Here is a 17,601-nt window from a genome sequence, read left to right as displayed (position 1 = left end):
TTCCAAAGAAAGAACTGATATTAATGGAACAGATTGAAGCATGCTATTTTTTCAGTTTCTTTCAATTTTTTCTTTTAATCAAGTTTCCTTGTACAAAGTGACAAATATGGTAATGTTTTACATAATCATACATGTATAACTCATATATGATTACTGCCTCAGGGATGGGGAGGGGAGGGAGGGAAAGAGGGATAAAAATTGGAACCCTAAACTATAAATTAAAATGTTTATTATTTTAAAAAAGAAATGATAGAATGTACAGTTTCAGAGTAAACTGGGAAGACCTGTAGAACTGATGCAGAGTGAAGTGAACAGAACCAGGAAAACTATACAAAGACAACTGTATAAAGAAAAACTTTGAAAGACTAGGACACTGATATTACAGTGAGAAACCATGATTCCAGAGGACCAAAGATGAAACAATACCCATTTCATTACATAAGCATTTATTAAGTGCCTTCTATAATGTCAAGTGCTATATTAAATGCTTTACAAATATCTCATCTGATCCTCACAAACCTGAGAGGTATTAGAATCCTTATTTTTCAGATGTTTAAATTGAGGCATAGAGGTTAAATGACTTGTTCAGGGTCACACAACTAGTAGGTATCTAAGGTTAGATTTGAATTGGGGTATTCCTGACTTCAGACCAAGCACTCTATCTACTGTGCCACCTAGCTGCCTTACTTAGAGGGATGACAGGCTCAAAATGACAAATGAGATGTGTGTACATAGCCATTGAGGGATTTGTTTCACTTGGCTAGGCATAATGATTATGAGGGCCTTCCTTCTGGGAAGGAGGGAAAACAAATGATTTTTAATTGGAAAACTAAAACAACTATACCCTCTTCTCTCCAAAGTTTTCATCAAGGAATTGAAGAGCTTTGGGGGGGGGTAATGGGGGTACAGATGATGGCTTTATTACTGATATTCCAGAAGACAAAAACAGATTTGGGAAATGAAAATAAATAACTACTTAAGAAGATGGTTTTATGTGCATATAATGAATATTTATGGATAACAGTTTAAGGTATTGTAATGAAGATCTGGATGGCTATGGAGTGGTGACACCACAGGTCATAGAGGAACTTAGTTCTCCAATATAATCTCCAGCAGTCATCTAAAAAGGGCACCAGATCCAATAATGACTAAGAAATCCAAAGAGAAAGTTAAGTAAGCTCCATAATGTTGCCATGTACAAAAAGAGAGCTAGAAGCTATGGGTGTCAGAGAGGTCCTACCAGGGATGAATAAACTGGAAATCCCAGTAGTGTCTGGACCAAACACTCCCTGTGGAGGGTGGATGACTACAGCTCTCCTCTGGGGACTCCTGAGGGGTGACAGAAGCCCTCAGTGGCAACCTGCCCCAGGTTGGCTGGAAGACCACTGCAGTGTCTTGTTCAGGGACAGCTAATTACTGGACACATTGAAGCCCGCCACCTTTCTTAGAGCAGACACATCAGAATAAGTGGAAAGCTGCTCTAAGGAGTTTAGGAAATCAAAGTAAGAACCAAGCATGGCCTAAATGCACCATCCAAGAGTGCAGGAACAGGCAGAGCTTGTCCATAACACTGATTTTCACATCAGGAACTGAGGCTGAAGAGTATATTAAATAGAAACAGATATTGATATCTCTGGGTCAGGAGATGCCCAAAAGGTCAGTCTAGAAGAATAAAGTAACAACAAAATAAAGACGATCAGAGCCTCAGGGAAAAAAGTAACTTGACCAAAAAAGCACCTGGGAGAAATAAAGCAAAAATGAAATAAGAGCTCTGGAAGAAAAAATTATGGTGAGAATACATACATACACACATACATAGAACAGAAGGTAGAAAATTTACCAAAGGAATTAGACTCCTCCCACATTAGGATAAGCCAAACAAGTCAATGACTTCACAAGACGACAAGAAATATTAGAATAAATTTAAAAGATTGAAGAACTGACCTGGGAAAAAGAAGCCTTGATCCCCTAATTTGAAAAATCATAAATGAAAACTTCCTATAGTTACTAAAACCCAGAGGACAAAGTGAAAATAGAATCCACCAGTCACTTCCTAAGATGACAACTTGAAGCAATGTTATAGCCAAAATCCAGAGCTTCTAGGTCAAAGAAAAAAAAATACTGAAAGCATCTGAAAGAAAGCATTCAGAGTGCCAAAGAATCACCTTCAGGATTACACATGACTTGGCAGCAACTACTTATAGGAGAGAAAAATCTTGGAGATAGTGTTCCAAAAGAAAAAGGATAAAGGATTACAATATGTCCTTCAACACTGAGTAAACCTTTTTGAATATAATTTATCATTCGTGCTGAAAATATCAGATTGAAACAGAAATTTTGAACTGCAAACATAAGAATAAAAAGAACCCTAAAAAAGTAAATGTGAGCAATTATTAAGGACCAATTGCTGATGAAATAACATATTCTAATGAAAGAGAAGAGACAAATCGCATCAGAATCCTCATGTCTTCAAAGGCTACAGAAAAATAAATAAAATAAATAGAAGACTTGGAGGCAACTTGTTCCATTTTGATTCTCTTTAGAGCAAAGAAGGAGCAGCTAGGTAGTGCAATGGATAGAGTGCCTGACCTGGAGTTGGGAAGACCTGAATTCAAATCTTAATAGCTCTTAATATCTCTGTGACCCTGGGCAAGTCACATAACCTTGTTTGCCTCAATTTGCTCATCCATAAAGTGAGCTGGAGAAGGAAATGGCAAACCACTCCAGTATCTTTACCAAGAAAAGCCCAAATAGGATTACAAAGAATTGGCCACAACTGAAAATGACTGAACAGTGATTAGAGCAAAGAAAAGGGAAGGAAAAAGGAATAACACTAGGAAAGAAATAAAGTAAGAGGTGGAACTTGATGCTTTTTTGTTTTTGTTTTTACAATTGGAGTGATCCAAGAGGAAAGTTGGCAAACATGGAGGATGGGGTGGAAGGAATGGGTATCACATGAACCTCACTTTCATCTGAATAGGCCAGAGTAGGGTGAGCTAACATTAAATTTAACAAGGAAATAGAGATGAGTATAAGAGGAAGGAAGGGTGGTATCAGGAAGACAGTGGTCACAAGCAAAATAGAACATAATATTTTCAGAGGGTGAATCATAAAGGGGATTGAAAGGAAAAAGAAGGTATAAATTGGATCAGTAATTTGGCTCAGGGCCAGAGGTATAGAGGAAGAGCAATGGAGTTGAAGAAGATTGCCTTAGTTACAGAACACTAGTGTTAGTCATATTCCTTTCTCTTTTATTACCTTCTATTTTGTAAAGAGAGAGGCAAGGGGAAAAAGAGAATAAATGAAGGGAAACACACTTTTCATAATCGTGACCATGGATAGGATGAACTCACAACTGAAGAGGAGAGCAGACTGGATCAGAAAAGTGCTTTGCAAATCTTAAAGTGTTATATAAACACTTGTCTCAGTGAGGCAACAGTAAAAATAGATATGGTTAGGGCAGCTAGATGGCGCAGTGGATAGAGCACCGGCCCTGGAGTCAGGAGTACCTGAGTTCAAATCCGGCCTCAGACACTTAACACTTACTAGCTGTGTGACCCTAGGCAAGTCACTTAACCCCAATTGCCTCACTAAAAAAACAAAAAATAAACAAAAAACAACAAAAAAAAAAGATATGGTTAAAAGAGATAAACAGGGAAGCTAGGTGGTGCAGTGGATAAAGCACTGGCCCTGGATTTAGGAGGACTTGAGTTCAAATCTGGTTTCAGACACTTGACACTAGCTGTGTGACCCTGGGCAAGTCACTTAACCCTCGTTGCCAAAGAGAGACAGAGACAGAGATAGACAGACGGAATCTATATGATAGGGTAAGAGATTCGCAGTAAGGGGACAGACAATATAAAATTGAAATGACGAAGTTGGTGGGGGAACAAAAGTGAAGTCAGTGCAAATATAGTAAATTTTATCTTATCTCTAGAGCCAATATTATGTGTAATAGAGAAATGTTAGAGGTTGTTCTATTAAAATCAGGGATAAAGCAAAGATATTTATTATAATCACTGTTATTTGATATATTGATAGAAATGCTCTAAGAATATGATGGAAAAAGCTGAGGGAATACATATAGTCAAAAAGGGAAAAACATTACTTTTTATAGATGATATGATGGTATATTTAGAGAACCCTAGAGATTCAGCTAAAATTAATTAAGTTCAGCAAAATAGTCGGACATTAAATAGCCACATAAATTCATCAGCCTTTTGGCAATATTACCCATATAACCTAGCCAGAAGGTTTATTGAAATTCTGTTCAAAATAATCATAGACTGCATAAAATATTTGGGAGATCAAATACATATGAATTACATGAATACAACTACAAAATACATTTTATAGAAATATAGACTTAAATAACCAGAAAGATTAATTGCTCATGGTTGATTATGAATTCAATAAAATGACAATACTATGAAAATTAATTTGCTTATTGCCATATTAGACTACCAAAGAGGCTATTCTATAGGAGTAGAAAAAGTCATAAAATTAATCTAGATGAACAAAATATAGAGAATCTAAATAATGAAAGTGAGAAGGGGTCCTAGCTATATCAGATCTCAAAAACTATGCTATAAAAGTCATCACCGAAACTATTCAATTCTGGTTAAAAAATAGAAAAGTTTACAGTGCTACCTGTTAATTTATTTAATGCTATGCCAATCAAACTATCAAAAATATAGATCTAGGAAAAAAACCCCAATTCATTTGGAAAAACAAAAGCTCAAGGATCTCACAGGAATCAATAGGAAAAAATATGAAAGAAGGTGGTCTAGCAGTACCAGATCTCAGACTGTATTATAAAGTGGTAATTATCAAAACAATCTGGACTGGCTAAGAAATAGAGAGGTGGATCAGTAGAATAGAATAGGTACAAATTACACTATAGTAAATGACTATAGTAATCTAGTATATGATAAACCCAAAGATCCAAGCTTTTTGAACAAAAACTCATTATTTGACAAAAACTGCTGGGAAAACTGGAAAACGTTATGGCAGAAACTAGGTATAGATCAACATCTCACACCATATACTAAAATAAGGTCAAAATGGGTACATGATTTTTACACATAAAGGATGATACCGAAAGCAAATTAAGAGAGCATGGAATTGTTTATCTCTTAGATATATGGGCAGAGGAAGAATTTAGGATCAAAGAAGATATGGAGAGCAAAACAAAATGTAAAAGAGATAATTTTGATTATATAAAGTCAAAAAGTTTTTGCACAAAACAAAACTAATGTAACCAAGATTACAAGGGAAGCAGAAAACCAGGAAAGAATTTTTTGAAACAAATATCTCTGATAAAGGCCTCATTTCTCAATTATATAGAAAACTGAGTCACATTTATAAAAATACAAGTCATTCTCCAATTGATAAATGGTCAAAGGATGTGAACAGTGAGTTTTCAGACAAAGAAATCAAAGCTATCCATAGTCATATGAAAAAATGTTCTATATCACTATTGATCAGAGAAATGCTTAATGTAAATTAAAACAACTCTGAGGTATTACCTCACCCTATCAGAGTGGCAAATATAACAAAAAAGGAAAATATTGTCTGTTGGAGGGGATGTGGGAAAACTGGGATGCTAATCCACTGTTGGAACTGTGAGACAATCCAACCATTCTGGAGAGTGATTTGGAACTATGTGCATACCCTTTGATCGAGCAATAGCACTGCTAGGTTTATATCCCAAAGACACCTCCAAGAAGAGAAAAAGACCTATTTGTACAAAAATTTTTATAGCAGCTCTTTTTGTGGTGGCTAAGAATTGGAAATCAAAGGGATGCCCATAAGTTGGGGAATAGCTAAACAAGCTGTGGTATATGATGGTGATGGAATATTATTGTGCTATAAGAAATGACAAACAGAATGACCTGGAAAGACTCATTTGAACTGATATATAGTGAAGTGAGCAGAACTAGGAGAACATTGTGCACAGTGACAGCATTATAACTCTATGAGCAATTGTGAATGACAACTACTCTCAGCAATACAATGTTCCTAGACAATTCCAAAGGACTATCGATGAAACACATTATCCACTTCCAAAGAAAAAACTGATATTGATTGAACACAGACTGAAGCATGCTATATTTCACTTTCTTTTATTCAAGTTTTCTTACACAAAATGACTAATATGGTAATGTTTTACATAATTGCTCACGTATAACCCATATCTGCTTGCTGCCTCAGGGAAGGAGGGGTTGGTGGTGGAGGGAAGGAGGGATAAAATTTGGAATTCAAAACTATAAATAAAAATGTTTGTTTTTGTAAATATAGAAAAGTTGATTGGTGGGAGAGATTAGGAACATAAGATCCAGAAGCAAATGAATATATTGGCATGTGTTCAATAAACCCAATGGCCCCAAGTATTAGGGTAAAGCTTATTGGGGTAATTGTATGAAATGTGCTGGGAATATTGGAAGATAGTCCAGCAGAAATTATAATGTTTATACCAACACCACCCCACTTTCCAAAATAGGCTTGAAATGGATGCAGGTCACATCATAAAGCAATTAGAAGAGCAGAGAGGGAGGGAGATAACCTTTTGTAACTGTTAATAGGGGAAGAAGCATTCTTGAGGATCACAGGAGATAAAATGTGAAATTTTGATTACACAAAATTGAAAGGTGTTGGCCCCAAATCAGTGCAGTTAGAATTAGAAGGGAAACTTTTCTGGGGGAAAAAAATCTCTGCCACAAGTTTCTCTGACCGAGGTTTGCTATCCATGACAGGGAACTGATTGATTCAAAGGAGTCAAAAGATTCAGGAGTCATTCCACAAAAGGGAAGTGGTCCACGAATGCAGATAGGTAGTTCTGAGAGAATTATTTGAGAGGTTTAGTGACTTGCCCTAGTGTGGGGCTTGAACTTCTGCCATCTCGACGTCAGGGTGGGCTCTTTCTCTACAGTGCCAGTCTCTGAAAAATTATAAAATTGCTGTATAAGTGCTGATCTGTATTGCTAGAGGGCATTTCCTCATCCATGGTTTCCTATATAGAAAGTTTACTAAGGCGTAATAAGTTGTAATTAATCAGTGTCTGTGTAAAGCAGAGGAAATTGAAGATCCTTGATATAGTGAAATAATATTTTAAAAAATACCACAACTATGTACAGGTTAAGAACCTTCACCTACTAAATGAATTGTTGAGAGACCTCTTTGAGGTTAACTCTGGCTTTTCTTTCCTTCCTGGGGACATCTTTACTCTCATTATGCATATAAGCGCTCTTGAGAGCCCTCAGGCTATGGGGATCTACCTTTCACCTTCTTGCCTTAAGCTTTGAAAACTCCCTATAGATTCTCTCCTGCCGCTTGTATTTATTCATAAGGTGTAATCAGTGACTTGTAGTTTGTATGTAAGCAGCCTTGTTAATTATTTCAGGAAAAGCCTTAAGCCACATTTTCGCTTTTTCTTGATTTTTTTTGTTTCAGGTCAGAAACAGGAAAGGTCATATTCTATTTCACAGCTTACTTTCAGGTATACCTAGATATGCCCAGTATGTGGTGTATTGGTACCTTTTTTGGATTCACCTTCCAATCTAGGAAAAATTACCTTAGCAACAACTCAAATAACGTCTCTCTTCCTCTGTTATCAATTAGCACTGAATCACTTCTTTGTTAAGTTTTTCTTCTTTTAAATTTGTTTTTCTTTGTTAACTTTACTAAGTTGTTCAGGTCAACTTGTTAAAGGAACCAAACCTTTTTTTTCCCCTTTCTAAACATTTAAACATTTGAACACAATAGAATAATCTTTGGATTAATTATATAGTGGTTTCTTTATCTACATCATGAAAATTAACTGGATTCAAGGTTAAGTTGCACGTGGAGAATTATATTCAATTCTGGGGTTACATTTATTCAGGCTGGAGAAATCATGAATAGGATGACCAAAATGGAGAGAAGATTTGAAACCATGTCCTAGCCCAAGGAAAAGACCCCTCTAGACTTAGTGTCTGATGAGCTACCTTGCATTCAGAGGAGTATTTTGTTTTTGTTTGTTTGTTTGTTTTAGTGAGGCAATTCTGGTTATTAAAAGAAAAACACCTGCCTCAACTAGAGAGGCAGGCATCATGATACAGAGGAAAAAGCTATGGAAATGGAGTCCAAATACCTGATTTCCAAGCTCAGCTCTGCTCATTTCGACCTTGAGCAAGTAATTTAACCAGATGTTCGTTGACTGACTTTTTTATCCTAATGGGTAAAATAAGCCTTCAGAAAAGTTTCATTGCAGGGGGCATGGTTTTCCTTAGACTTTCCTCTTTTTTTTTGCAGGGCAATGAGGGTTAAGTGACTTGCCCAGGGTCACACAGCTAGTAAGTGTCAAGTGTTTGAGGCCAGATTTGAACTCAGGTCCTCCTGAATCCAGGGCCAGTGCTTTATCCACTTCACCACCTAGATGCTTCGGTTTTTTTTTTTTAAATACAAATCACTTTGCTTTTATTTTTAAAAGAAATTGTCATTATATAACTTTCCCTGAAAACATTGTGCTTTTTTTGTCCTTTCGATTTTGAACAATGAACACCATTTATTGTTGTGGTTTTGGTCAAATGATAATCTGATTTTCTTTATGTGGGTATTCCCTCCACCAATGCAGATCACAAACCTCCTTTGCCTTATTAGGTGGTCTTTGAGAGTCGCCATGCTCGAAAAAAATCATTATCCCAAGGCCAGTTTTGTTATGAACCTCTCTCAAATTCCTGAGGTTCGTCCTCACATGATAGCCTTACAGTCATCACCAGACTGAAAATCTTTCCAATTTGGAAGGACCTACTAGAATTTGTATTCTTCTGACATAGGGTTATTGGGAACTCAGTATCATCTTCACACTATAATGAGGCACAGGAGGAAGAGTAGAATCATAATCAAACCAACTCCTATTTCTTTAAAGTTTACACAGCAGTTCCCTCACAATAGTTCTATGAAGTTGGTACTACAAGCATTAGTATCCCCATTTTATAGATGAGCAAAGAAAGGTTAATCTTACCCAGGTGCTTACTTGTACTGCTAGTCTGTATTACAGCTGGAACCTAACCCTAGCTCTTACCACTCTACATTAAATGCCTTAAAAAACCATACCACACTCTTTTCCAAAGGCCTGCTTTGTGCAAGGTGCCCTTTCCTTAGCTCTCCTTTCATTCTCTTTTAGGTGGTTGGTTCTGGAATGAGGATGAGGAGGATGAAGATGAGGATGAAGAAGAAGGTCCTCTGGAGACCCCTGAGGAATCAGAGCCACCGGGAGTATGGTCAGCAGCCTATGGTGTGGGAGATGTCCCTGGAACCTGGGGACCTGATGATTCTATCCCGGTCCACCCAACAGATTTGTGGGGAGGAGACCCCTCAAATATGGGGATGGTCACTGAAGGACAAGATATCAAACCGATTCTTCATAGTGGGGAGGCAGGTGCCCCACTTCTGCCCCCTTGGGCATTCTCAGCCGTGGTGGAGGCAGCCGGGGGCAGGCCAGAGACAACATGTGATGTGTGTGGGAAGGTGTTCCCTCATCGGTCAGGGCTGGCCAAGCACCGTCGCTACCATGCAGCTGTGAAACCTTTTGGTTGTGAAGAGTGTGGGAAGGGCTTTGTTTATCGTTCTCACCTGGCCATTCACCAGCGCACACACACAGGAGAGAAGCCCTTCCCCTGCCCTGACTGTGGCAAACGCTTTGTTTATAAGTCTCACCTGGTAACCCACCGACGGATCCACACAGGGGAGCGGCCCTACCGCTGCTCCTTCTGCGGGGCTGGGTTTGGCCGCCGCTCCTATCTGGTGACACACCAGCGCACCCACACAGGCGAGCGGCCATACCCTTGTCCCCAGTGTGGCCGCAGCTTCAGTCAGAGCTCAGCCCTTGCCCGCCACCAGGCTGTCCACACTGCGGAGAAGCCTCATTGCTGTCCCGATTGTGGAAGGGCCTTTAGACTTCGAGCCGACTTCCAGCGTCACCGAAGGGGCGGGAAGTGCACTGATCTTAGGGAAGAAGCAAGAAGAGAAGAGAGTGAGGGACCCGAGTTGGGTGGGGAGGGTTTGGAGCCTGTAAATGAAGGCCCTATTATAGATAGGAACTATCCTGAATTGGGAAATGGCTTTGGGGAAGGGGAAGGTCCTTCACACCCTCTTGACTTCCACTTCCCACTGCCCCCCAAATCTTGGCTTCATGGAGAGAACCTCCCAATGTTAGCCCTTCAGGATTTTGGAGAAAGGGTAACTCATGAGTTGGTTGATGCCCCACCTATCCCTGGTCATTTAGGGAGTCAGATCACTATAATCAATGCGACAGCAATGCCTTGTGACCCCTGTGCCAGTGGACTGCTATCTTTTGGCCCTGCCGTTGGGACCCTCCTTTCCGACCCCCAGCCTTCTTCCATGTTGGAAGAAGAGACTCCATGGATTTGTTCTGACTGTGGAAAGACCTTTGGGCGTCGGGCAGCGTTGGCTAAGCACCAGCGCTACCATGCGGGGGACCGGCCCCACCGCTGTGCGGACTGTGGGAAGAGCTTTGTGTATGGGTCTCACCTGGCCCGGCACCGGCGCACACACACAGGTGAACGCCCTTTCCCCTGTCCAGAGTGTGGGGCTCGCTTTGCCCGTGGCTCCCACTTGGCTGCCCATGTGCGTGGCCACACTGGGGAGAAACCCTTTGTATGCGGGGTGTGTGGGGCTGGATTTAGCCGGAGGGCACACCTGACAGCCCATGGGCGGGCACACACAGGGGAACGGCCCTATGCCTGTGGGGAGTGTGGGCGGCGTTTTGGGCAGAGTGCAGCTCTGACTCGGCACCAGTGGGCACATGCCGAGGAGAAGCCCCACCGGTGTCCTGACTGTGGCAAGGGCTTTGGCCATAGTTCAGACTTTAAGAGGCACCGAAGAACCCATACGGGGGAAAAGCCCTTCCGTTGTGCAGACTGTGGGCGGGGCTTTGCCCAGCGCTCTAATCTGGCCAAGCACCGGCGGGGTCACACGGGTGAGAGGCCTTTCCCCTGCCCTGAGTGTGGGAAGAGGTTCTCACAGCGCTCAGTGCTGGTCACCCATCAGCGAACGCATACAGGGGAACGGCCATACGCATGTGCAGCTTGTGGCCGTCGATTTTCCCAGAGCTCTCATCTCCTCACCCATATGAAGACTCATCGTGGGACAACCACAACTGGGTCGGCAGCAAAAGCGGAAGGGTCGGGGCAGAACCAAGCGAGTAGGCCTTCTGGGGAGAAAGAGGACAGTAGTAGTAAACCCGTGGTGGAATTTGAGGGAAACTCTAGCTTTACATCTGAGGAACCCGCCATGTTCCCTGGTCCCTCCTGCTCTTATGAGGAGACCCTCATGTGAGGTGGGTGAGGAGGGAGCTGGGAGGAGGCATGTCCCAAGAGACAGTCTGTCTCTTCCCTCTGTGACTCCCCATGCACAGGGAGCTGGGTGCAGGAAATACCCCTGTGAGGGCTCCTGTGTGTCACCTGACTTCATGCTCCTTCCTACTTCTCTCTTCAGACAGTGACCCAGGCAGGAGGGAGTTGGCCTTAGTTGCTTTCTCTGAAGCCCCTGGTACTACCCCAGCCCCTCACATTTGTGATTCTCTCCTGCTCCATTTCTATAGTAGGAAGCTACATTTCTGAATGGGGCTGGTATGGAAGAGGTGGCCTTGGGGCAGGGTTGGGTGAGAGCTGGGGTTTGGGAAAGATTGAAGGAGAGAAAAGATGCAGAAGAGTGAAGGTTGGTATCACAACAGCCTGGAATCTGATGCCATTTGGGGCTTATATAGTAGAGCAAACCAATAGTCATGAATGGTGGTGTTATTTATTTTACTCTGCTGCAGAATTGGGTGGAAAAACCCCTCAGATGGTTTACTTCTCTGTAAGCCTGGGTTTGAGCAAGAAAAGGAGGCTCTTGCTTGGTAGCATGGGACTAGATACGGGGAACAGGGGCGACTGTGAATCAAAGCTTAAGTCTGGGTTGCAGGTGCAGTGGGTGGAGCTGAGTGACTTAACTTGCAGGTATGGAATCCCCCCCCCCCCCCTTCTCAGCTAACTTTGTAAAAAGTGTTTGGTTAATGGGTGACTTCAGGTCAATTCAGTCCATTTTAATATCGATTAGGAAGTGATGTAAGAACCTGGTAATTCTGTCGATGCTGCCTGGCATCAGTTTGGCAACTTCAGTCCCTATTCTAGGGGTAAAACTAGATAATTTCTAAGGTCCCTTCCATCTCTAACATTCTGTCTAATATGTTCAAAAGTCCTTTCCAGTTATGATATTCTATGTTTTAAGGTCCTGTCTACTTTTGACATTCTGTGTTTGATGTTTTAAATTCAATGTTCTGTGTTCTTAGGCCCCTTCCACGTCTAACATCCGCTGTCCTAAGGTCTCTTCCAGCTCTGACATTCTATATCCTAAGGTACCACCTAGCTCTGTCATCTTATATTCAATATTTTTGTGGATCAGTGGATAAGAAAGCTTAGAGGAATTTCCAAAGAGACTGCCTCTATGTTCCTAGAACAAGAGAATTGAAAAGGAACCGAGACAACTTTTGATGTTACTTCTTTGTGATCATGCCTTGAAGTTGAATCATAGTACTAACTGATAGAATAGTCAAGAATGATGATATTACTATCTTCTCTGCTGGAAATCCTAAGTATTCTGGAGGGCTTATGGACTGGGAAAGGTTGAGTCATAGAGGCTAGGGTTCCACAGCAGGGGAGAGGAAGCACACTTGAGGCCTTCTGCTTCAGATTGAATGCACTCCCCAAGGCATCACCATCCACTGCCAAACTTCTCAGCTGCCTGACATCAGGCTTAATTAGATAGGCAGGTTTGCCTTGTTATCAATGGTAGGTAGCATGTTTGACAATAGTAGTCAAGTGGATTTTAGTTCCAGTCATCTCCCTCTCTATCTCTGGTTGAGAACTAGAGGCAAAGAAGTATGTTGCACAAAGAGACCTGTGGAAAATCACATGTTTATGTGAACCATGAGGCTGCTTCTAGTGAGTTTTTTGAGTGGTGTGGATCACCTCTCTGGATTTCCCTTTATTGTGAGTTAAAGTGAAATAGATTTCTGTTCATTGTTTCTATGTTAACTTACCAGGAGATGAAAGTCACTGGGAAAAGGCTCTGTTGCTTCCCAAATTTTCCTTAAAGCTAGAGATTCTCTGCACTAGCATCTTCACTCAAACTGGTTAAAATGAAACCAATATGGTTCACTCAGCACCTTTCTTCTGAACTTAACACTTCATAGATTCAAGTTATAACTAAGCACTGCTGTGAGTGACTGACCGAAGGAGGTCATGGAATCTCTTTCCTAGAGATCTTTAGGAATAGGATAGATGCACTTGCCTGTAGGCAGGGGAATGGGCCAGATGACCTCTGGAGGTCCTTTCCAGTTCTTTTTCTATAGTTACTTCATTACTAGAGGTGAGTTGCATTTCTGTTTACAAGCAGTACTCCCATAGAAAAGTAGCATTCCTGTTTCATAGAGCAGGGAATGGAGACACTAAGAAGCTAAGTAATTTGCACAAGGATGATGGTGAATTAATGACCAAGTTAGGATTCAGAACAACTGATATTTATTGAATGCCTATTTTGTGCAAAGTACTCTGTAGTCTAAACTGCACAATTAGTTTAAAGAACAGCGAAGGGCATCTTGGGAAATAACCAGCAAACCATTTTGTTTCTTTGCCAGTCTGAACGGTACCAAAAATTTGCCATTTTGAATCCAGTTTCATTATTACAACTACAATTCACTTGCTAAAACGTGGGCATGGCATTGAGGGCCACGAGGGAGAGAGGCAGGGCTGCTGAGGGTCTTTGGGGGAATTGGGGTTGGGAAGCACAAGTAGTTGGTGGGGTTGGGAGGTAGGCCTTAGAAAGGGGGGGAGGGTGGGTTGGGAAAGTAGAAGGGAAGGGTTGATATGGGGATGGGGAAGAATAGGAGGGGAGGGGACAAAGGGGGTTTGTGCTGATGAAGAAGGGATTAGCAATTTTGGGGGAAATCACGTATATTGATCAGTTATGCAGCATTATCTTGGCTCTTGGCTCAGTCATACCTGGGCAGGAAAGATTACAGTGCCTGAGCTATGGGCAGTGTCCTATATAGCATTTTTTGCCCTTTCTCGAGAAACAGAGCCCTAGAAATAGGGTGTCAGGGAGGGAAGTGGGTTTGTGTGCTACGTTCCTGGAGAGGTGAAAAGGAGCTGCGGAAACCACAGAAGTTTTCTGTAGCAGTGCCGGGATCCAGATGCCATCCCTTTCCACATCTGGCATGTCTCTTCATGTGCATGTCTTGTGTTCCCCTTGGCCCCTTTTCTGCCACCCCTTCCCCTAAAATGCATCCATTCCAAACTCACCCTTGTCAGCTGGAGAACCTAGCTTTAATAAAGAATGGAGAAATTGAGCTTGACTTGACTCCCTTGCTGTCGACAACTACTTGGGTCCCTCATCTAGGGAATTTCCCATGATGAATGAGAGGCCTAGTTTTGTTTTTTTGGTTTTTTTCTATATGCTTGCCAGGTGCAGTGGCAATATTTTACATTTTGAGGGGGGTATTCTTACTGTATCCTACATTAATGTGTTCAACCAACTCTACTTAAAGGAATCATTTGATAAGAAGTGTGAAGTCTGCAGGGGCTACTTTGATCTCAGAGCTTCCTTTTCATTCTGGCTCAATTAGTTTTCGCCCAGATATACCAATTGCTTATTAGTACTAGCTTCCAGGGCTTGGACTAGAGGGGAAGGTGGGATGTTAGCTTTTGACACATGAAATCACAAAACAACGACTTCTAAGGTGGTGCCCTTTAATGAGAGTGTAATTGTTAAATGAAAGATATTTCTTACCTCTTGTTGCCATTTACTGAGATGCACAATTTGTTCCCTAGCAAGATAATATTGGACAAAAGCTGTGTTTCACCGATGTTCTGGCTGACAATCTCTAGTGAGTACCATATGGAGGTGATACTTCTTTGTTTACAGTGCTACAGTCTTGAGCAGAATTCACTAAGGGGTCCATTATTATTTCTGTCCCTTTCAGAGCATCTGAAGGTTTGATAAGAATAGATAAAAGCTACAAGTAGTTCAGACCCACTTGTTCCTGAAAGGGCTTCCAGTAATTTCTTTTGGTCCCTGTTTTTCCCCAGTAGGACCAAAGATTTTTTTAAAAGTACCTTTGATTTTATTGAAGGTGGAGGGAAGGCTCAACATAATGAACTGAATATTAGTTTCCATTGTAACCTTTAGGCATTATAAAATGAGGTAGCCCTGCCCTAAAGATAAGGCAGCTTGATGGCTTTTGAATCGAGTGTTCTTTTAGGCATAGCCACTAAATGAGTTAATAATTCAAAGTTTCTAAAGTGAATTTATAAAACCCAAGTCACTGCTTCACACAGTACAGAACTTTTCATAGGAAAAAGAACATTTTATTTCAGAAATATACTTTGAAGGTTGAACATAAAAAGCAAACTGCTTCTCAGTGAAGAAAGGACTTTTGGAGAGTTATTCAGTATTTCCAGGTAATAATTTACTCTGTTATGAAAGTCTTGAGTAAACAAAACAGGGTGTGACAGAAAAATAGGTTTACTACTCACCTAACTAAACATCTCTTGTATCTTCCTGCCCTCACCTCAGTCCCTCTATTCTCCTTTTCTCTCTTCCCTTGCATCTCTCTTCCTTCTCTGTGTTCTGTTTCTTCCTTTGTATTCTGTTTCTGATTTATCTCACATTACTCTTCTTGTTTTACTATTCCCTCATCTCCCTTTCCCCTTTTTTGGTGTCTCCCTTTAATTATAACATATTTTAATGATACTTTGTTGTGCAAAGTAACTTTCCTCACCACAGGTGGCTAGTGTATTTATATTCCAATTTTATAGAGGAAGAATCAGACTCAAATGTGGAGTGACTTGTCTAACGACACACAGCTAGTAAGTGTGACTTCTGGGATTCAAACATGGAATTGTTTTATTTTAGTTGTTTTTTGGTTGTTCTTTGTTATACATGTTGAATAAAACGGTCTGTTTTCAATTCTTTAATTTTAAAATGAAGGCAAGTTGAATATTATGTATTTTTCTCGTGGAGTTAAAAAACTTAAAGTTGCTTTTTATTTGTAGCCCTTAATTAGTTTCTGTGGGCCAAGGGCTGTTGGTAGAAAAAAAAATCCTCTCTCTCACTCTGTAGGTTTTATTTGAAAATTTTTTGTTTTTAAATGTCCCCATGCACATAAAATTCAGTCCATCTGTGCCACCTTTTACTGACAGAGTAAACACCCTGATTTAGTAGGGAGACCATATGGGAGACTACATTCCTTGTCATGAATGATTCTGGCACTCGTTGATTTTTGGTGTGGAGTAGATACGAAGAGGCCCTGGCAGTAAGTGGGAGCCTCCTGTTGAGTCTCCCAGCTGCTTTTGCTCAGGTGCTCGGTGATACTGCCTTATGGTTCTCAGCAGGAACTGCCTTTGTTCTGAGTCTTCCTCATCTCCCCCGACTCCTTGTGTGGCTTCCTCCCCAGTGCCCTCAAACATCTCTTTCCTCTGCTATAAATATCTTCTTGCTTACCCTCGTCTTTCCTCCCCTTTCTCTTCTTTTGGGCCCAGACTCCTCTCCTGCCTCTTTCCAGCCACCCAGCTTGTGGTCCTTTCTGACTGATTGCCTGTTGGAGCTTTTCCCAGCTCAGAGTGTGTTTGTTGGGAGACTTCTTGAGTCCCCCTGGGGAGCTGCACAAATGGTATAGTCCAGCCTACTGTGGCATCCCAGGGATTTCATACATCTGGCAAGCTTTGTCGCTTGTGGTACAGGAGTTTTTGTTTGTAGCCCACACAGAAGAGGGATGAGAGATGGATGGTGTAATGTGTGCTAGGGAGGACCTACCTTCAGTTGGTATTAACTGTGAGCTCCTTTCCAATGTAAAAACCTCATTTCCACATAACTACCCTGAAGCCATTGTACAGGTAGGTATTCTTTCATTTACATGTGTTCCAGCACAATTCAATTCCAATAAACATTATTTACATGTCTATTATGTGTAAGGCATTGTGTTCTAGGTTCCGCAAGTACAAAGAGGAACACCACTGAGGCCTTGCTTTAAGGAGCTTTCATCTGTCTCCTGAGGACAGAGACAGAACATCGACACAAATATCTATGACAGGAGGGAGAATGTGATAAGTGTCAAGGAAAGGTCCAAACTGATAGAAGGAGCCTGAGGGAGGAAAACGGCCTCCATCTGGCCGGTTCAGGGAGCATCATCAAGTGGACTTAGGTTATAAAATCAGGGATATTTCCCCTTCCTATCCTGTCCCCCAAGAATTTACCCACCCACATAAAATACACTTCCCATTTCCTTAATATTCCATTTCTAGCTTTACACATGCCCGAAAGCTTGGAATGTATTTTTTCCTTTCCACCTCTTGGAATCCCAACTTTCCTTCAAAGCACAGCAGAAACAGCACCTCCTATATGATGCTTTTCCTGACTCTACCTCCCTGGCCAATCTCCTCCCCCTCCCCCCACGTTTCCGCATAGCTCACTTTGTATATGCTTAGGTCCTAGTACAGAATGTTGGTTTTCTGAGGGCAGGGACTTAAAACAATGTCTTTCTATCCCCAGGACCTAAGA

The 17,601-nt window shown here is 41.3% G+C and overlaps 1 protein-coding gene across 1 annotated transcript in view; it reads left to right on the top strand.

Moving 5' to 3' along the window:
- Window positions 1–13,855, top strand: part of ZNF316 (zinc finger protein 316) — a 35,753-nt gene extending 21,898 nt beyond the window's left edge. Inside the window, exon 6 of the mRNA XM_043981817.1 lies at window positions 9,167–13,855. Coding sequence (XP_043837752.1) covers window positions 9,167–11,340 — 2,174 coding nt within the window. The 3' untranslated portion in view covers window positions 11,341–13,855. The remainder of the gene's footprint in view (window positions 1–9,166) is intronic.
- The last annotated feature ends 3,746 nt before the right edge of the window (window positions 13,856–17,601 follow it).

This window comes from Dromiciops gliroides, chromosome 1 (assembly GCF_019393635.1).
Source record: "Dromiciops gliroides isolate mDroGli1 chromosome 1, mDroGli1.pri, whole genome shotgun sequence".
In the NCBI taxonomy this organism is placed as follows: domain Eukaryota; kingdom Metazoa; phylum Chordata; class Mammalia; order Microbiotheria; family Microbiotheriidae; genus Dromiciops; species Dromiciops gliroides.
Note: the sequence above shows the minus strand (reverse complement) of the source record. Positions and strands in the feature narration are given on the sequence as shown.